Source organism: Megalobrama amblycephala, linkage group LG1, assembly GCF_018812025.1.
Source record: "Megalobrama amblycephala isolate DHTTF-2021 linkage group LG1, ASM1881202v1, whole genome shotgun sequence".
NCBI lineage: Eukaryota > Metazoa > Chordata > Actinopteri > Cypriniformes > Xenocyprididae > Megalobrama > Megalobrama amblycephala.
This window is the reverse complement of record NC_063044.1, coordinates 62,384,261-62,407,043: the sequence shown is the minus strand read 5'-3', so window position 1 is coordinate 62,407,043 and position 22,783 is coordinate 62,384,261. Positions and strand designations below refer to the sequence as shown.

At 37.5% G+C, this 22,783-nt stretch overlaps 1 protein-coding gene across 1 annotated transcript; it reads right to left on the bottom strand.

Annotated features, from left to right (window-relative positions):
- Positions 1-18,374: 18,374 nt before the first annotated feature.
- ndufa4a (NDUFA4 mitochondrial complex associated a) lies at positions 18,375-22,535 on the bottom strand. Its single transcript, XM_048207888.1, has 4 exons — positions 22,375-22,535; positions 20,850-20,938; positions 20,273-20,333; positions 18,375-18,688 (listed from the first exon to the last, which is right to left on the bottom strand). Exons 1-4 carry the CDS (start codon positions 22,414-22,416, stop codon positions 18,632-18,634), a joined length of 249 nt encoding a protein of 82 aa, XP_048063845.1. The 5' UTR covers positions 22,417-22,535; the 3' UTR covers positions 18,375-18,631.
- Positions 22,536-22,783: the final 248 nt, after the last annotated feature.

Below are 22,783 nucleotides of genomic sequence, written 5' to 3'. Positions count from 1 at the left end.
AACGTCTGGATGTGCACAGCTGAATCATCAGACTAGGTAAGAAAGCAAGAACAATAGCGAAAAATGGCAGATGGAGCAATAATAACTGATATGATTCATGATATCATGATATTTTTAGTGATATTTGTGAATTCTTTCTAAATGTTTCGTTAGCATGTTGCTAATGTACTGTTAAATGTGGTTAAAGTTACCATCGTTTCTTACTGTATTCACGGAGACAAGAGCCGTCGCTATTTTCATTTTTAAACGCTTGCAGTCTGTATAATTCATAAACACAACTTCATTCTTTATAAATCTCTCCAACAGTGTAGCATTAGCCATTAGCCACGGAGCACTATCAAACTCATTCAGAATCAATGTAAACATCAAAATAAATACTTTACTTGCGCGATTAGACATGCTGCATGACGAACACTTTGTAAAGATCCATTTTGAGGGTTATATTAGCTGTGTGAACTTTTTTTTATGTTGTTTAAGGCAAGCGCGAGCTCCGTGGGCGTGGAGCACGAGATTTAAAGGGCCACACACCCTAAATCGGCTCATTTATAATGATGCCCCATAATAGGCAGTTAAAAAAATTAATTAAAAAAAATCAATGGGGTATTTTGAGCTGAAACTTCACAGACACATTCAGGGCACACCTTAGACTTATATTACAAATTTTAAAAAAAAGTTCAGGGCACCTTTAATATCCTGGAATGTGAAACGTCTGAGACAATGTTGATACCTAAACAAAACTAAATACATACTCCATTTTGAAATTTTAAAAAAGAGCAACCTGTGAGCAGTATTCCAATTTTTTTTTTTACATTTCTCTGTGTTTCTGCAGTGTTACATTTTGCACTGCAGTATTTCACAACCTCTACACTACACAAGTTGATAAGATAGTTCCTGTATTGCTCATCCTGTGGGTGACTGGTCCAATTCCAGTAAATGACTCTAATCCATGAGAATGGATCTGTCCTAAAGGACCTAATGTTGTTAATTTGTTGAACTTACTGCAAACTGTACCGCATGTTGATTTTCACGATCGCGTTCATGTCGACTAATACCACACATGTGAGGGAGGGCGTTCGACAGCAGCCAAATGAACATCAATGACTGCTGCCTCTATGGGGACAAAACAAGCACTGACACAGGAGGCAGTATAAAGCCCTTAATAAACACAGAAATAAATAAATAAATAATTAGGCAACTCTAAAGGGTCCATGAGACCTACATCTGTCTCGTTTCCTGTCAGGGAATATCTCGGTTCAGAACTGTTCCAGTTTTTTTTTTGTTTATCACACGTGTTCATAAGCACGCGCTCGTTACCAGTATGTCTGAGTTATGACTAAAGGAAGATCTTCCACAACATCCACGGAACTGTATCGTTTCGCCTCGCGTCCTTCAACATGGCTCCCGCTGGATCCACAATGGCACATTAAGCAATCCTCACCCGTCCCATAAAATAGACATACTGCAGTCTTGGCTGCAACAGTAGACACTTTCTTCATAAGCGCTGTGGGTTTGCAGCCAAGAGCAGAATACCCTCAACCCCTTTATGACGATAAAACCAGATAGTCAGCCATTTTGGATAAAATGGACTCACGATTCTCGAGCATGGACTGATTCAGCCAGCTCGAAGTCTCCCACTGTGTGGAATGACAGCCTGCGAGACTCAGAATGACCACTGGCTTCGGCAGTAGGGCCACATCACCATGACAACAGTCAAAGGCATTGCAAAGCATGATGGGAGGTCAGCACCAGACTTCTTCCCAGGGGTCCAGAGAAACAGTTGGAGACCAGGCTTTCACGTACCAGGCAAAATGAATCCTGTAAAATCTAGATTTAAAATGCATTTTCAGGGGTTCTTTGTTTTCAATTCTCAACGTATTGATTTGAACACTGCAATGAACACTTACAGTACATCATAAGGCCAACTATAGGCACCTGAACATCCATTTGCTCTTGCTGAATATTATCAGAATCTTTATTGTATTATTATTATGTTTGCATTGTTATTATAATTAATAATTTTATCTATTTTACTTATTTAATTTTCCATAAAGGATTAACATAGAGAAAAACTGCATTTGGCTTTTTGTTAATGCTTTGGAAAAGAGCATTTTAATTTATTTTTTATATCAAAATCATGACGTCTCTCACCAACCCTTAAATGCCATTCTCCTCATTTACCTTCAAATGTCAACAGATCAGTCATTCTATTGACACACCGTTCTCACAAAAAATATCACACCTATCTGATTTCGAAAGAGAAAATGATGCCATAATTACAAAGCCGTCAAGATCGTCATCTCTATTTTTTCCTGCTTTCCTCTCTGTGGAAAGAGTCCGGGGACTCTCCATCATCAGTGAGTGTGTAATGAATCCATAGAGACACGTTTGGGCAAATAATTGAACCGTTATCATTCACGACTTAATTACACGCTCAGGGAGTAACTATGAAGTCAGCGTGAACGCCAGCCAGCACGGAGAGAGTAGAAAGAGCAGGAAAAGCAAGAGGGTCAATCAAGTTAAAGGATATGTTAAGCCAAAAAAATTAAAATTCAGACATCATTTATTCACCTGCAAGTCATTCTAAACCTGTATGACTTTATTTTTTCTGTGGAAAACAGAACATGCATTTTTGGAGAATATTCTGGTCACTGCTTGTTTTAAAAGTCAATGAGGGGTGAATATCGTGCTCCAAAAGAGCACCATAAGAGGCCATTTACACAAAAAAACTTTTTGTGTTTGAAAATGACATAGTGGTAGTGGATTAAAAAAAATTCAACTTTTCCACCTTGTTTTTAAAGCCTCATGTCATTTGCGAGATGCTGCAAAACATGCAAGAAACAATATTCGAACACATCTGTCTAGCGCATGTTTGGTAGAAAAATACAGGGAAAGCAATGAAAATTGAAATGAAATGAAAAATGGCATGAACCACCCTTAAAAGGATAGTTCACCCAAAAATTAAAATTATCCCATGATTTACTCACCCTCAAGCAATACTATGACTATCTTCTTTCAGACGAACACAATCAGAGATCTATTTAAAAATATCCTTAGTCCTCCAAGGTTTATAATGGTTGTGAATGAGGGGCCGCAAGTAAAAAATAATGCATCCATCCATAATCAAAGTAATCCATACGACTCCAGTGGGTTAATAAAGGCCTTCTAAAGTGAAGGGATGCATTTTCGTAAGAAAAATATCCATATTTAAAACTTTATACATTCAAATAACTAGCTTCCGGCGGACGACCGTATGTAGAATGCGCAAGTCGATTTGCGCCAAAATGAGTAATCCGCTGAAGCGATGCATGACGCAGGATGTAGGAGTATCGTAAGCTTAGACGCCTCTCACGGTTCAAACAAATAGGGCTGTGGAACAAACTTCAAGCTCCTCTTCTCTTATATCGAAATCCTCCAAAATTTCTCTTTAAAAATTATCGTTTTCGACTTATAATCCGTGACCGGTGATTTGTTTTGCTCTCTCCTTTGCGCCTCTGCGTTCGTCATTACGTTGTGCATCAGGTCAAAGGATACTCTTCCAATGCAAATTGACTTGTGCATTCTGCGGACGGTCATCCACCGGAAGCTAGTTATTTGAATTTATAAAGTTTTAAATATGGATATTTTTCTTACAAAAATGCATCACTTCGCTTCAGTAGGCCTTTATTAACTCACTGGAGTCGTATGGATTACTTCTTTTTATGGATGGATGCAGTTCTCTGATTGTCTTTGTCTGAAAGAAGATAGTCATATACACCTAGGATGGCTTGAGAGTGAGTAAATCATGGGATAATTTTCATTTTTGGTTGAACTATCCCTTTAAATGAATCATAAAATGTCTTGTATGCTATGTTCCAGGTCTAGTAGCTTTTTATGTAGCTACTAAACAACTTGACATCCGTGAGGAAAGACCAAGATGAATGATTCGTTCAAGAATAAAATTGATTTAGTTTTCAAGTCAATGATTCAATTATCTATTTTTAATGGATAACAGCTTTCTGTAAGGGAAGATCATATCACTTCAGAAGACTTAGTGCACAAGTCGTTTGAAGTACTTGTAAGATATTTTTATGGTTGTTTTACCAGTAGGCTACGTTATTCAAAATATCCCCACATAATAAATAAAGTCATACAGGTTTGGAATGAGAGTGAAAAAATGAAGACTGTAGTAGATGTATCTAAAATCACCCCTATACCCTGATTCTCTATTCCCTCGAATGGTCGAACTACCCCTGTAATATCGAACAGAAAGGGAGCTAGAGTGAAACAGAGACTATCATGGTCACTAAATATAATGTTCAGGCCACCTTAACATCAAAAATCCTCCGCAATTTCAGGTGAGCTGTGAGTTTGTTAGTGTGTGCACCGTATTCAGGTGAGCGGTGGTGGGTTGGGACTGATATAGCATGACGCTAATCAGCTGCTGGCAGCACTAGCCAAACGGGTGGTCCGGGTCTGGCACGGTGGTACCACGGCTTGGTTTGAAGTTTAATGATGCCAGCTGCCGGCTCTGCCAGCCTGGAGGCACTAACGAACTGGCGGTGCCAGCACAGAGGCACCTGGACGCTCGGCACGCTTCAGCACGGACGGGGAGGTGGGGCTGCCACGAGCCCATGGTGGGGCCGTGTGCCGCGGAGGGGCTCGAGCGCTCTTTGAAGAGTAACCCCCCCATTTCCATATTTCATTACACACAGCTGAGCGACAGAGCCCCAGCCAGATGTTCTATTTTGAGCTATTTAAATTTTGACCTGCTTTTTCCTGCTTCTGTCTGTGAAGAAGAAGAAAAAGAGATGGAGGGGTTTCAATCAACAAAAACAGCAAAGATGCCAAGTTAGTTGGAAGGATGCTGGTGTGGATTATTGTACCTTTTTTCCACACAGTCCGTTGATTTTAATCTGGGAACAGACTGACAAATACAGAGAAATTTAAACCTGTTTAACTCATCGGTCTGTCCAGATGTCTGTGGAGAGGTGTTTTCACACACATACAAGCATCTTATTCCACAGAGCTATTCACAGAAATGATCTGATAAATGTGTTTGTTCACTCATGCCATATTATTTTAATTAGTTTATTGAGTTTTGTTTATTCATATTCAATTTTAAACCTGTTTAGTTTGTTGCTTGCCCGCACCTTCATGAATCATTGAATAGCATATTTCATCAGTAATTAACATTATTAGCCCAGAGTAGATTTTTATTGCTCAGAGTTGGCTCTTTCATAGCTCAAGAGACTTAATGGAGCTCTAAATTAGGCATCAATTGTGTCTCAGAGATTTCTGCTAAAATCCCTTAGGAGAAATCAGAATAAACACAAGTTGTTGACAAAAAAAGTAACAGAACTGTGTTATAAAATGAATGTGGATAGGGTAAAAAAAAAAAAATCTGTTCATCATAAAAAGCGATCGTGTCTCTTCAGAAAATTTGGACTAAACCGATCAATTCATATGGATTAGTTTTAAGATCTCTTTATGAACTTTTTGAAGCATCAAAGTGTTAGTTGTGTAGCTGTAAACTCTCAGATTTCATCGAAAATATCTTAATTTGTGTTCTAAAGATGAGCGAAAGTCTTACGGGTGTAGAACGACATGAGGGTGAGTATTAAAGACGGAATTTTCATTTTTGGGTGAACTAACCCTTTAATCAGTTATTGGTTCTTAAATATTGGATAAACTTCTGGTGTGTCTCCAAAAAATACCAATCTGGGGAGCATTTCCCAAAAACACTGCTAGGCAAATATGGTCACAAGTTCCATCGTTACCAGCATAGTTCAATGATTTAGTGTTTCCCGAAACCATAGTTCCACTGAAAATCCAACAAAACAACACAAAGTTGTATGTTTGGAACATCCAGCTCTCAACCTGTGGTTAGAAGCATATTTTCTTGTTAGTAATGACATGTGGACTTACATAAATCATGCTCTTGAGCAAAACAAGCAAGCAACATGCAGTACATATTTTTCATTCCAAATATATACAAAATCCATTCTGCGTCTTTTAGTTTGTAAAGAGAATTAAAGCTGCGTTTTTGAAGGGTGCGCATGTGCGTACGTGCTCTAGTTAGTAAGCCTAGAAAGAGGGAACTTGCGACTGAACATCTGGAAATAAAGCAAAACAATGGAGAACAAAAATATTGAAGTAGTCTTCAGATGCTATGTTCATTATTTACAGCAATAATTAATTCGATCTAGAAAGCCACCTGTGTGACGTCATTAACTATATTGTTGAACTAATGTGGTTCGAATGACGGATCATGTGCAACAAAGTTGCTACGTTTTCCTGACTAGCTCGTTGGTTTCTACACTGATGCATCATATGGTGGGTAAGCAGCGAGTTATGTCGTTGTGTGGGAAACGTACCCCAGGTTTGAATAACACGCCAACAATGTTGGGGGTAACGCATTACAAGTAACTCCAGTTATGTAATCAGATTACTTTTTTCAAGTAACTAGTAAAGTAATGCATTACTTTTAAAGTCACATCAAAATATCTGAGTTACCTTTTCAAATGAGTAATGCAAGTTACTTTGTTTTTCCATTTATTGACTGACAGATCTCCTGTGCCCATGTTGAGAGAAATCGTAAGTGAAGAGGCAATGTGTGAACATGATGGTTCTTGTAGTTCTAGACTAAATGAGAGCAGGCATTTACTCATCTCACTTGCAAAAAAAATAATAATAACAGATTCAAAACTACTCAAAATGAATAAAAACAGTGAAATGCAATCTCAGTATATTAAGCAAACCTACAATAATTAAATATATTAAATTACCAAATATACTTTGAGTTTAATCTCAGTTTATTAACCACTGTCTTTGCTGCTGACCTTCAATGTTCCACTTCAACCATACGAATAAGCAAAAATGACTTTAGATAAACATCACATTTGTGTTTCATTTTTTAAAAAAAATAAAAAATGTATTGCTGAAGTAAGTGTGTTGAACTTTGAATGGCAGCACAGCTGAAAGGTTTTTTGAACTGGGCCTTTCCGCCCTCTGTACAGGCATGAATTTTCATTTCCTTCAGCCTGAGGTTTATTTATTTCGCTTTTGATGTGAAAGGGTCTTTACATTTGCCAAAAATAGAACTTTTTTGTTGTTATTAAAAAACAAGCAAGCCCAGGTGAGAAAAAGTAATGCAAAAGTAATGCAACACATTACTTTCCATAAAAAGTAACTAAGTAATGCAATTGGTTACTTTTTTAGGGAGTAACGCGATACTGTAATGCATTACTTTTAAAAGTACCTTTCCCCAACACTGCATGCCACCATTATCATTAAATCATGTGTTCAACAGAAACAATAGTGTTCACTGGTTCATTAATTTAATATGTTGTTTCCCTAAAAAATTTTTTTTCACTTTTTTCATAACAATTAGGCTATTAAAGAGTTAGTTCACCCAAAAATGAAAATTCTATCACCAATTACTCACCCTCATGTCGTTTACAAACCTGTAAGACGTTCATTCATCTTCAAAACACAAATGTGATCTGAGAGCTTTCTGTCTCTCGGACAGCTACACAACTAGAATCTTGATGCTTCTAAAAATTCATAAAGAGAATGTAAAACTAATCCATATGAATTGAGTGCTGTCAGATTTCATCAACAATATCTTCACTTGTGTTCAGAAGATGAACGAAAGTCTTTGGAACGACAGTAATTAATGACAACATTTTCATTTTAACCCTTCATTTAACCCTTTAATGCATATGTAAGATGTTACAGAAATGTTTGACATGTAGCATTATACAAACAATGATGATTATTATTAAAATATTTAAAAATTGATTTTCATTATAGTTTAATCATTATTTAGTTATCTTTGAATTAGAAAAACAGTAAAAAAAAAATGGACCTGCATATCAGTATTAGACTCTTAAAACATTAAATATATGTTATATTGTTCAATCTCTAGTTACAAAAACTCAGAATCTCTATTTTGCAGTGCCCTGTTTAAGTTCAGCTCGCTCACAGTGTCTTCACACACACACACACACACACACACACTGAACTCTGATATCATTCTCAGGCTAATGTCTGCAGGCTAATGTACTGCACCACCTCACAGCTATTAATATGGATTTGATCCTGGGATCACGCAGCACCCAATGCAGCTCTAAACTGCAGGGACACGGATGACCTTTGTAGGAGTGTGTGAGAGATGGAGGGAGGGGGACAAAGAGAATCACATTACCATGAAATAATGTTGTCTACATTCAGCAAAGAAGTACTGTCCCTCAAAATATCACATCAGACATGCCATCTCCTCATTTTCTAATATGTCTGGCATTTGATGTTCTTTTCTACACATGATCTCTAGAAATACACATAGGCAGAAACCGTGTGCCAGAAACAGAGATAGGTGCTGTCAACATTTGAGGCCATCCATCACTGTAACCCAATCAACTTTAAGTGCTCGCTTTAATCCAATCAGTCACAAGCACACTCGGCTCATAATCCAATCAAAACAGGGCCATTCCCCGACGACAATCTACTCCACCTGTCAGCACCACTGAGCATGTGTCAGGCGAGGTATCTGATTGGCCTTAGTAATGTAAGGCTACTGGACAGCAGGTTAGGTCATGAAAGGTCATGTCAAAAGTAATGATATAAAATTAAATTCAAACTCACTGTGACAAACTACAACAAGAGGAAAAGCATACACGTTTTAACCAGCATGTGGCTAACTGTAATGTAAAAATACTGATGTTGTTTGGTATCTATACAAATCCATGTTGGTGGTGTTTTTGTAATTTTTGCAATAATTATTGCAATAATTATGTAATGTTCTATTTATTAAAACCAAGCATACATTTAATCAAGTTAGTGTTTTCCAAAATATTAACCCTTAAATGCATACCTCGGGACTTTAGTGTCCCGGGACTTTCCATTCACTACCCTCCTCCTCGTTCATTTTTTAAAGTTAGACATCAACCTTCTTGGTATTCCTCAATCAATTCATTATGAAGAATATAACAAGAAAAAAATCATAAAATTATAAAAGAATGCCTATTTTTGTATTCAATTTTTGTAAAAAATTATATAGGGTCGCTAATGACCCGAGGTGTGTATATGAGTGTATGTATATTTTTTCTGCACAACAATAATTGAATCTTAGATGACGGAATAAGTGCAATTCACCTTTATTCCACAAGGTGCCAATGTCTGATACACAATGCTGAAGTGATGACTCATTCAGACAGAAAACGAAATAAGAAAAACATGAAATGGCTCAGCGATTTACTGCAGAGCAAGTACTGAACGCAATCAAATATGACTGTAACTGTTACAGGATGAATCTGGTGAAGCTGTTAGCGATCAAAATATTGATTTTGAAGATGTTGAAAATTATATAGTTTTGAGAATAGATTTGAGATCGCGCATGTGCTCATATTCATGACCTCAAACATAAAACTAGCCCGAGCTCTGACGAGGACAGTGATGATGGCATAAAACATCTGCTCAAACTGAGCCCTTTCAAGCTCCAAAAGGTAACAAAATATGCTTTATTTTATTATTCTGTAATTGTTACTCTAATATCAAAGGAGTTTTATATTATCGCAACAGGTAGAGATCCTTCCGTGTTAGATACAGATCCGGGTCGATAAAGACCCGAATATGTAAGAATGATTGGTGAAACAGTCATGCATTTAAGGGATAACTAAGGGCAGTAACAATTTAAACAATATATATTTATTTGTGAACTAATGTTCTGCTTTTCTTTTTAACAGTCAACTTATTTCCAGCAGTCATCAAGCTTGTACAAACTGGTCACAGACACAAAGATGTACCTTTAATTTCCGGGATTTATCGCGTAAACCAATCACATCCAATCATAACCGATCATGTCCAATCAAAGCGCAGACAGAGGCATTGCCTCCTCTCACGTGACTTTCCCCCACTGCACGCATTAGGGTGTCTGTTTTAAGTCAATGGGGACAGAAGAGTCAAGCCTCCTGCTGTAACTTCACCTGTGGGTGTCACTGTTAGACACTGTTACTTTATAAAAATGAGTGACTTTTACACTTTTTAATGTCACATTTTGTAATATTTGCGTTCTTTTGTTTTTTTGTAATATCAGTTATTTTCTCAGGAGACACTGCCTCCCTTGCCTGTTTCAGGATTCCCGCACCTATTGACCAATGAATTTCCATGACTTTTCTTGTCATTTGTGATAACTGGAAATATATATGTGTATGTATATACACCGATCAGGCATAACATTATGAGCACTGACAGGTGAGTAAGTGAATAACACTGATTATCTCTTCATCACAGCACCTGTTAGTAGGTGGGTTATATTAGGCAGCAAGTGAACATTTTCTCCTCAAAGTTGATGTGTTAGAAGCAGGAAAAATGGGCAAGCGTAAGGATTTGAGTGAGTTTGACAAAGGCCAAATTGTGATGGCTAGACGACTGGGTCAGAGCATCTCCAAAACTGCAGCTCTTGTGGGGTGTTCCCGGTCTGCAGTGGTCAGTATCTATCCAAAGTGGTCCAAGGAAGGAACAGTGGTGATCCGGCGACAGGGTCATGGGCGGCCAAGGTTCACTGATGCACGTGGTCCAATCCAACAGACGAGCTACTGTAGCTCAAATTGCTCAAGAAGTTAATGCTGGTTCTGGTAGAAAGGTGTCAGAATACACAGTGCATCGCAGTTTGTTGCGTATGGGGCTGAATAGCCACAGAACAGTCAGGGTGCTCATGCTGAACCCTGTCCACCACCAAAAGCGCCAACAGTGTGCACATGAGCATCAGAACTGGACCACAGAGCAATGGAAGAAGGTCTGGTCTGATGAGTCATATTTTCTTTTAAATCATGTGCATGGCCAGGTGCACAGCAAAATCCCCAGAGTTTAATCAACTCTGCTCAGATTACATATGGTCCCTCTCTATATAGTGTTAAAATAACACTGAAGCAGAATTAAAGTTAATGAGATAATTAAGTGATTAAGTTATGATTAAGCATTAGTGATGAACACCTAATGTTAACAAGCATAATAACTGAAGAGAAACACGATAACTACAAAGGGCTTCCAGCCTGAATCAACTGAAGATAAAAGACATTAAATCTCTCAAGATCTGATTAAACAACTCCACAAACAGCATATTATCTCATTAACTTTAACTCTGCTTCAGTGTTATTTTAACTCTATATAGAGAGGGACCATATGATCTCTGAGCAGAGTTGATTTAACTCTGGGTATTTTGCTGTCTGCGTGTACACTGCTTACTAGGGAAACGCATGGTACACGGATGCACTATGAAAAGAAGGCAAGCTGGCAGATATAGCAATATTCTGCTGGGAAACCTTGAGTCCTGCCATCCATGTGGATGTTACTTTGACACGTACCACCTACCTAAGCATTGTTTCAGACCATGTACACCCTTTCATGGAAACGGTATTCCCTGGTGACTGTGGCCTCTTTCAGAAGGATAATGTGCCCTGCCACAGAGCAAAAATGGTTCAGGAATGGTTTGAGGAGCACAACAACGAGTTTGAGGTGTTGACTTGACCTCCAAATTCCCCAGATCTCAATCCAGTCAAGCATCTGTGGGATGTGCTGAAAAAACAAGTCCGATCGATGGAGGCCCCACCTCACAACTTACAGGACTTAAAGGATCTGCTGCTAACATCTTGGTGCCAGATACCACAGCACACCTTCAGGGGTCTAGAGGAGTCCAAACCTTGACGGGTCAGGGATGTTTTGGCAGCAAAAGGGGGACCAACAATGCTGATATTTTGCAAATGGTTCATGCAATAGTTTTTCTCTAGAAACACTGATGTGATGAGTGTATAAATAAATTAATTTTGTTCTTGTTAATTATAAATATAGTGCCAATCATCAGAACGTTGGAGACACTTTCAAGTTAAAATGACAAAACCCAATTAAATGTCTCTCTCAGGAACAGATGTTTTAACATCCTTAAACTAAAGGGAAATTGTGTTGATTACATTACTTGGGTTTGGTTTTGTTCACATTAACAATTTCTAAAAACTGTGAGGAGTAAACATAGTTGGACGTTGGAGTCATCCAGCACAAGTATGCCTAAATTAAAAGCACATCTAGGATGGATAAGAGATAATATCATCATTTCACAACTAATTATGGGTAGTAAACATAGTTGATGCTGATGTTTGTTTAATGAACTGCACCTCTCAAGCTTGAGAGAGCATTTGGTGGATACAAAGACTATTAAACTTGTCATTTGATCAATCAGATTTTTTTTTGGTTTTTTTTAAATTAATGTTATACTTATAGCTGATGTTTATTCTAAGATAACGTTCCAGGCAATATAATAAAAGTTCTGTTGTGAGATGAGAAAACGAAAGCAATCACACCACGTTCTCTGAGAAATATACAATATTTACCCATCAATCCTCCCTTCTCTCATCAAGACAATCAGAATCAACTCACCCTAAGCTCAATAAATATACAAGTACAGACTAAAATAAAAAGTTAAGGAAGACAATGGCATAAAACTTCCAGGGAAAATGGTAAACAAACATTTAATGAGACTGATGTGTTCCCTCTAAAAATGACACAGTGTGCAGCTAGGCTTATTCTGTGAGTGCAATTTGAAATTACTCAATATAAAAGGCATTAAGTCGTTAAATTCATGGTAATGTTGACATTTACAGTGTATAAAAATAGGATTTTAAGTCAAATGGTGAAGATTTTTGCATATGTACTCTACATATGTTTGCCAATGTCTGAGTAAATTGTGTCCATATTCATCCACTAACATTTTATCATATCACTGGGGGGAAAAAACTCTCTGTCTAAGCAGTAAATAATAATTCGATTTTGATTTACTCTCTGAAGAAAATGTGAAGAATGCTTACCTGTGCAAAATGTGATGCATTAATACTAGAGTGTTGTGGGTGGTTGCCAGGGTGATGGTATGCAGTTGCAGGGGTAGTCTGGATGGTTGCTAGGTGGCTGCTTGTTGGCTCAAGTCATGTGATATGTGATATTCTGGTCTGTAAATATGGCTTTGGTTCCTTCTTCAGTGAGATTTTTTTTCATATGATTCTTTATTATCTGCAAAGCAAAATTGATATGCCTGATTGCATTCATCTTCCCAACAAAGAAATACATGAAACATATATATTGAATCATACCAGACTTCAAAAAGCACTTTTAAACAATATCTCAATGAACACAAAAACAATTTCCAAAATGTTGACAAGACTAAGTTTTATATAACATCTGTTTAACTTATAACATGAAAGTTAGGTTAATAATATAATTTAGATTACACATTTTTCAGTTTTACTCAAATTAGGGTGATGCAAAAATGAGTACACCCCACAACAAAAACTACTACATCTAGTACTTTGTATGGTGTCCATGATTTTTAATGACAGCACCAAGTCTTCTAGGCATGGAATGAACAAGTTGGCAACATTTTGCAACATCTATCTTTTTCCATTCTTCAAGAATGACCTCTTTTAGAGAGGATGGAGAGTGATGCTCAGAATTCCCCATAGGTGTTCGATTGGGTTCAGATCAGAAGCCAATGAATCACTTTCACCCTGTTCTTCTTCAGAAATCCAACAGTGGCCTTAGATGTGTGTTTAGGATCATTGTCATGTTGGAAAAGTGCATGACGACCAGGGGCACGGAGTGATGGTGCATTTTCTCTTTCAGTATAGAGCAGTACATCTGTGAATTCATGATGCCATCAATGAAATGCAGCTCCCCGACACCAGCAGCACTCATGCAGCCCCACATAAGGACACTGACACCATCATGTTTCACTGTAGGCACCATGCATTTTTCTTTGTATTCCTCACCTTTGTGACGGCATACAGTTTTGAAGCCATCAGTTCCAAAAACATTTATCTTGGTCTCATCACTCCAGAGTATAGAGTCCCAGTAGTCTTCATCTTTGTCAGCATGGGCCCTGGCAAACTCTAGGTGGGCTTTTTTGCACCTGGGCTTTAGGAGAGGCTTCTTTCGTGGACGGCAGCCATGCATGCCATTCCTCTGCAGTGTACGCCGTATTGTGTCACGGGAAATAGTCACCCCAGTTTGGCTTTCTACTGCTTTAGATAACTGCAATGGACTTGCATACCGATTTTCTTCAGCCGTTCTCATCAGAAGACGCTCCTGTCGAGGTGTTAACTTCCGTGGACGACCTGGACGTCTCTGTGAGATGGTTGCAGTTCCTTCTTTTTTTAATTTTTGTACCACTTTTGCTACAGTATTCTGACTGATAAGTAAAGCTTTGCTGATCTTCCTGTAGCCTTCACCTTTCTGGTGTAAAGAAATTATTTTCTTTCTCAGGTCTTGTGACATTTCTCTTCCATGTGGTGCCATTGCTGACAGCATGAAATGGGAAGGGGTTTTAACACCCTTTTATTGTCAACTGTCTGCTGGACACCTGTGTAATGAATCATTCGACTCACCTGTGGTTGAATTAAACATTTGTAGTCTAAAGTTAAGCTTTGCTCCAGAGAATTTCAGCGGGGTGTACTCATTTTTGCATCACCCTAATTTGAGTAAAACTGAAAAAGTTGTTCTCTAAGTTATATTATTAACCTTACTTTCATGTTATACGTTAAAAAAGATGTTTGTGAACAACTGGAAATTGTTTTTGTGTTCATTGAGATATTGTTTAAAATGTTACTTTTCGTTACTTTTCAAAGGGGGTGTACTCATTTACGCTAAACACTTTGTGTATATATATATATATATATATATATATATATATATATATACACATACATAAATATATAGTTTTGGTACTGTTTGGTACTGTAGTTTTGGTACACACCTACAGTGGTTCCTCTAAATGCCTTCCATTTCTTCCATTTCCAGATATCGCAAATTGCAGACAGCACTTCTGTTGATAGAGGCCAGTGTGTGTGGCACCATGAAAATCATTTAAGAGAAGTTTTGACAGAGAGCTAATAATTCTCTCTCAGTGTGTGTGACTGTTTCTGTTACAGACCACGCTGATCCCTCGTCTGACCTGCGGTAGATCTTCTTCAGGACTCTGACACTTTCTCCCCTCACACACTCATTATATTCTACCTGCAGTTCGATCTGACACAAAGTCCCACACCCACGGGGAGGTCAGAGGTCAGGAAGATGGATGACTGATTTGTGAGACTGACCCCTGGGGTGACGGACAGCCTGATCCACCAAACATCAGTCTGTTTTATAGTCATCACTCCTGAATATAGTCATCACTGCTGTCACTCAAATATGACCAATCATGTCTCTACAGGAAATAGGTACAGGAATAGCATGGAGTGAAGCTTCAGTTATTTAAAATATATACCTAGTTGGCAGACTGACTTCTTTTTCTCTCACACACTTACAATTTAAATCATTGTTATGTCACTTTCAGGAGGGGGCACAATTAAACTAAATCTTTCTTCTCCTAATAAGCATCTGAACTGTTTAAGCAAGTTTGCCAAAACTTCTAGTGTTTCATCTCAACTAATAATCTCAAAAATTCACACACGTACACGTACACGTAAAAGGCGCAGTAAGCAATATGAATACCACACATAGGGCCTACAATATTCATAATACCTGACAGATATCACTCGAATAGGTGACTTGAGATATCACAATCTTTGTATCAACAAGAGTCTTTAAAACAAACAAACAAACTTATTTTTAGCCAATAAGAAACGCTCTACGCCTGTCAATCCTAAAATAATAATAATAATAATAAAAATAAAGTTAGAAAAACGGCTGAAAATGGTTAACTTTTCTGATTTTCAGCTCGTCTTTGAAATCACTAGGTGGGAACAGTCTCCCATCTCAACAGCCATCGTAACAATTCTTTCATTATCAGCGAAAATGTGAAATAACCTTTGCGAAGGCGGGTGAAGTTTTAAAGCCGCTGGCACGCGAAGGTCTCCTTGACATTTTGCCGCTCATCTCCTCGAACGCTTTCTTCTGTCTGAGGGAAGAGATGTGCGCGCCCCAATGACATTTACCAAAGTCATCAAGCATGGAAAAAATTATATTAGAGAGAAAGAAACAGCTAAAAGCAGCTTGTTCCGTTCAGGATACCGGATTTAAAAGAACATAGGCTACTGAACGGCAAAGCTTGCAATGAAACTAAGTTAGCCTACATCGTTTCAGTGTGATGGAGAGAATAATTTCTCTCTCGCTCTCTAGATAGGCTATATATATATATATATATATATATATATATATATATATATATATATAGGTCTATATATGGTTTGAAATTAATATACACCCCAAAAGAACATAACTCTCCACTCTTTGAGTTTGTATTCATTTCCTGCACATAAAACTCATACACATTTCCCCCAAATAGCCTATAAGACACATTTCCTGAAGCAAATGACCAATATCTCATACTATAAACAAACCATGTTAAAAAAACAATGTTGAAAGAACGAATGCAAAATCTAGTAGGCTACTATTGTTGAACATATTTCCCAAATATTCAGCAAAATAATGCAAGAGGGGGAAAATAGATCATATACAGAATTTGAAATTAGGCCTACATTTGTTCTGAATCTTTCTTTAGTCGATATATTAGATAGAAATCTGGCCAGTTGAGTTGAAGGTACTAGCCCCTGTATGCCCCATAAGAAAAATCATAGATCTCATCAGAGACTCCCTCTTACATGTAGGCTACTCTTCCTCTGGAACGATCCAAAGCCATTCCAGTAATTCTAGTTACCAGTTGTTGTCTTCTTCCTTTCATCTGCTAGAGGGCACTATCGTGCAGCTGCAATGTTTTGCCATCAGCCAGGAAAAATGAGGGGTGTTGATTACCATCGTTCAAGTCAGGGAGCGTGGAGCGTAGAGAGGAGAGGAGGAAGTGTTGATTTTCACTTACACTCTCAATTAGCTGCTGCAGCAACACACAGGGCATCCAAAGTTTAATTCTGGAGGTGTTTTATGGAATCTTCTTTTGGGAACTTGATTGTGGAATCACATTTATCTGTCCGTGGAAAAGTCTCAGAAACAGTGATACAGTTTTTTCATGCAGGAAAGCAGCAGTGAGACTAATTATTTTAAAGACACCATAAAAAGTATGGAATATTACAATGTTTGTTATATATGATTTTTCTATGCAGATTTTTTTTAATGTATTTATTTATTTGCATGTACCTTCATAATCTTTCATCAAAATAACTACCGCAAAAGACTATGGCAACTTTAAAAAAATTACTTTCTAATTATACTTTCAGGGGGTTTAAAGGGTTAGTTCACCCCAAAATGAAATTTCTGTAGTGTCGTCCCAAACCCGTAAGAACACAAAATAAGATATTTTTGATGAAATACGAGGGTATCTGATCCACACATAGGCAGCAACGACGTTGCACCTTTTGAGGTCCAGAAAGGTACTAAAGTCATTGTTAAAACCGTCGACGTGACCACAGTGGTTCAACTTTACTGTTATGAAGCGACGAGAATACTTTTTGTGCTCAAAGACTTTATTCAACAAATTAGTTTGTCCCGTCATACTGTTGTCAGTATCACACGCATGCATCATACTGCTCACATGACCAGAGCCGGCCAATACCGAGCCGCCGTTTGGACGTAAACACTGAAGCTCTGCAACGAAAATAGCAGTACGACAGGGGACAGACGAATTTGTTGAATAAAGCACCGTAGTCACGTCGATGGTTTTAAAGATTTCTTTAGTACCTTTTTGGACCTCAAAAGGTGTGTGGATCAGATATCCCCGGAATTCATCAAAAATCTTAATTTGTGTTCCGAAGACAAACTTAAGTCTTATGGGTTTGGGAGGACATGAGGGTGAGTACTTAATGACAGAAATTTCATTTTGGGTGAACTAACCCTTTAAACACCGGTCACCAATATGCACCATATAGCATATAACTGAAATTATTAGGTGAAGCAAAATGTAATAACTTTTCTCAAATAGGCAGCAAAAATCTGAATCAGTTTCATCATAGTGCTGATGTATGCACAGTTTAGTAACACAGCTAAATAACATGATGGACATGGGCAAAGGCAACATTTCTCCATGTTAACGCCTCACTACTCTCAGCTAAAGAAAAAAAAAAAAAAGAAAAAAAATCTTGATGCCAACATACAGCAGAGGCTCTCTTGGAAGGTTGCCGAGGTGCCTTAGTAGGCCCTGGAGCCGTAGATGAGAACCACTGTGCTACATGGTTGCTCGAAGTAGTGATGTTGACTTAAATTATTAAATTGACATTTGTACAATTATTGTTATTAAAATAATCCAACTTAAGTAAAATTGACAATATTATCCACTGTTAAAAGCGTAGAAATGTGTGGAGAACAGCTCAGTCAGTTTCAAACCAAGCAGCTTTCTGCTGGTCAGCATGGAGAAGCTTGTTCTGAAATTCATACAAACACCAACATAATCACGACTCATCAACTGGTTTTTCAATGTATGTGGGAGAAAACTCTTTATTAATCGTCTCTGACTAAAAAGTATGGGAAGAAAATACACAAGACATCATAGATGTTAAAAAGGATCCAAATAAGCAAAGACATCATTTGTGCAATTTAGTCTCTTTGCATAAATTAATATAGGAACAAGGGCCGTTGAGGAAAAGAGTGTGGACATCTTCTTGTTCTTTAGTTTGATTTTTAAGCCTTTGGTCCAACACTGGGTGTCTGGATTCTCTGGATACGTTTAGTAGTCAGGACGGTCCTTCTTCAGCTTGCTGTAGTCCATGTTCACTGCGTAGAACTTGAAATGGAAAAACAGAAAAGTGAGAATACAAAATAAGCAGTTTAACAACATGCACTCTGCAAAATCCATTAAGTCAGCTGCCTGTTTAAGTATTGAACTTGAACTCTACTCCACATCAAATACACATTAAGACACAAGCTTGATTAGATTTGTACCAACTATCAGCACACATAAAATGAGTTTATGAAGCGCTTAATGAATTAAACTCATTAAGATCTGAGATTAGTTCCTGATACGGTCTTTCAGTCACATCTTTTAATAGGATCCCCTTAGGCGCTCCAACAACAACGGCGTGTTTAAGCACTTTACTAACACCACATACGCTGGTCAGTTAGATTTCAAACTCAACATTTCTGTCGATTACTGGGCGCTAAACATCTCGAAAAGTGCTAAATAGAATGTTCTGAATCGAATTAAAAAGTTTTATCGATTATCACAGACTACAATTTTGACTTGTCCCCTCAGTTCATTAAAACCAAGCCAAAATCATGTTTACGGTAATGAGGTTACAATGCAAGTCTATGGAGCAAGGCATTCCAGAGGGTCTAAACATAGAAATGCGCAGTTGTTAAAGCAATTATAAATGATTCTTCAGTACAAAAATGTGCTGTTTGAGCTGTAGAGCTCCAAAACATATTTAGCAGGTTCACCATTGCAAAACGTTATCATGCTAGTGTCATGTTAACGTTTTTTTTTTGTTTTTTGTTTTTTTTTAAACATTCACCCCCTGGTTTCACAGAGAAGGCTTAAGGCTACTCCCAGAATAAAATGCATGTTTGAGCCATTTTAACTGAAAGCTGCTTGCACTGAAATATCTTAAAATATGTCAGTGCCACCGTTTTGTCTCAAGATTATGGCACGTTTATAAAAGCTACTTAAATGCCCCAAATGAACTAAGCCTAATCCTTGCTTAATCTAAGCCTTGTCTTTGAAAATGAATGTTTATCCTAATGCAAAGCAGGGCTCTACAGTGCAACCAAATTTCTGTGTGCGACTGTGAAAACAATATTTAAATGCAACAATGTGACATGACCTGATCGAAGCTCATGAATAGTTGTATACAGGCTCCAAAATTAACACTCTGGAAGCACCAAATCCAAGTAAAAATAGCAAAGGCTGCAATTTAATGCAATGAACAATATATATATTTTATATATTTTATATTATATATATATATATATATAATTTTTATATTATTATTGTCGTTTCCTGAATTGTCATTATTGATAAGCTCAGTTTCCTCATGCCTAATTGAGAATGTTATATTATGGCACATTAACATTACTGTCACTTAAAAATATAGGAGTTGAGCCCTGAATTGGCTTGTTCCATAGGCTTCCATTCAAAGTGCTTTACTGTGAATGAAATTGTTTCAAACTAAGGGACAAATCCAAATTATTTTCTGTGGTATTCAAGAGAATTCCACAGATGCTGTTGATAGAGCTTGGGTTGATTCCAGAACATTTCTTTAAACACATGGAACAACCAACAACAACAACAAAAAACAGGGCATGTAATATGCTGAGAAGCAAAATGCATCCTGACAACAGAGTTTAAATGATCATGGCACATGTATCATACCTTGTACTGATCAGTGGGCCCCAGTTTATTCCAGGGCTCTGGGTTGTTCTTTTTGTCCCAGCTGTGGATATGAAGCAAGTGAGTGCACAAATAAAAAAGGCATGCATGATAAAACTAAATAAAAGAGTTGACATGAACATCTGAGCAGGCCTGTTGTTCTCTCACAATTGATTGGGTCAAGGTATTAAGAATTACAAATTAATGTCACACTGCGCCTTAAAAGCTTGAAGCCGTCAGACTGGATGCGACAAAGTGACCGCTGCAAATCCATTTGCTCTTCGTGTCAGAAGTAGTGCAAGTGCTTTAAGTATGTCAGAAATAGAACCGGGCATCGGGTTATTGTCAGGAATCTGTTGTGTCACATCGCATCCAGTGTAGACAGCATCACTGATTATAATGGATAATATCTGCTTCTGTTGCACTGAGCCGCTCATGTCTGGTGTAGACACAGTGTTTGATCTTAATAGCAAACGTTACTCAATTAATTAAAGAATAAAGCCTTTCAGTTATGTTTTTGTATCCATTGTGAGAGAAAGATGATTAATGGACTTTTATCTTCTGTAGAACAGATGCTTACCAGACATCAGGGTTGCGCATGGCCAAGCGAGCCAGATATGTCAGAGACATAGTGCATCCACCGCCAATGAAAATAAAGAGTGGGATCAACTATGGTGAACAAAAAACAAAACAAAAAAAATACATAAAACAACTGTAACTTCAAATCAAATGACTTGAAGGTGATGTATTAAACTTTGAAATCATGGAAATCATGACCATCTAGTCTGGCGGTTCACAACTGGTTTTGCATTAGGATGCAAATTTTACATTGTATATCACTTATATCAGTATCATAAAAATAATAAAATTGTTTTCATGATACTGATATGATATTTTATGATACTACTGATGCAATTGTTTTTATGATACTGATCATGTAAAATGTCCTCCAGGTGAAAACCACAGATCTAGATTAAACAGTAATGACTGACTGAAATAAAACTGTCCACAAATGTTGCTTCATTACAACACAAAAGCCTTAAATAACACAAATAATAGATCGGAGTTTCTCTTAAAATCCCTGAGAAGCTGCAAGTGGTTAGGAGATCATTCCGAGCCAAGACATAAACAAGTCGTTAAGTTAAACTATGGGGTCAACTAACAATAATACTGAGAATACTAAATAAACAGTTTAAAAGTGAAAGTGTATTAGGCCACACTTCTCAGTCTGTCCTCAGTTTAACACGCTTGTCCTTGAGCTCCAGTGCAGAGAGCCAATGGTGTCACGTGACACTCAGGCCTCCTGCGACAGTTCTCTGCGCGTTCAAGTGCGCACAAACAAATAAAACTCGTTTTAATGGCATTTCACTTAAAGAAAATGTAAAGTTCATCTAATTATTTACATAAATACTCGGAATGAACATATATGGCTGGTCCCTTACAATGGTATAGTGTGTTGTTTACTTGTGACGGTCGTGACTGGTTTGACACTTTGACACGTTTGTGTAGTTATGGCAACGCAATATTATCATTTAGTGAGCTTTAAAATATATTAATTTGATATTTTATACCCGATTGAAACATATTTTGATTTTAATGTTATTAACTGTAGAGTGTTCAATATCTGCAACTGATGACATTAATATTTATTCAATAAAAAAAATACTAATTATTAAAACGTAAACACACATTTCCTTTTGGATTTCTATACTTTCTGACAGAGATTAATTTTTACTTCTCAAGTCGTTTGAGATTATTTGATAAGCGTTTATAAAGACAATTTTATTGAGACTGCACCAAAAAAGAGATTTCTAACAAATTAAATATTTTAAAACAGATATTTCCATGTTTTACTAACTTCCATTTCTTTTCCAGGCCTGGGAACCACAATTTTAAATTTTCTGATATTTCTAGGATTTTTCGCCTAATTTAAATACATATTTAGGATTGATTTGTGTTTATTGAGCTGTATAAATATCCGGACTGGTGGCATGTCTAGCAATTCCGCAGCAGGGACGCTAACAGGCTAGCGAAACCGTTTGCACAACTCGTGATTGCCATCGTCTTTTACGGAATAAATCGTCGAGAAATCATCAATCACTTACGGCAGGATGGCTTCTGAGTTGCCGGCTGACCGTGCTCAGCATTGTGATTGATGAGATGATTTAAAAACTCCCAAAAATGTATAGAAATTAAGGAATTGCGCGAGGGCCGTTAGAGAACTCCAGCAGTATCGCTTCCACTGAGAGAAAAGGACACCGTCCGCGGGTATCTTATTGAGTTTGCCTGATTTGTTATTTTATAGTTAGACGAAGTTTGTCATCATTTCAGTTAATAAATACGTGTTACAGTGTAATAATTGAAAAATTAATCAGTTAATAATAAAAAAAATGACAAATGAACGATAATATGATTATACGCTGAGGTATTTTGTAAAGGCGGTGCTGTGGCTACCCATTGGAAGGCGCGGACATGTTCATACTACTGGTCGCTGAGTCTGATCTAGGGTCAGTT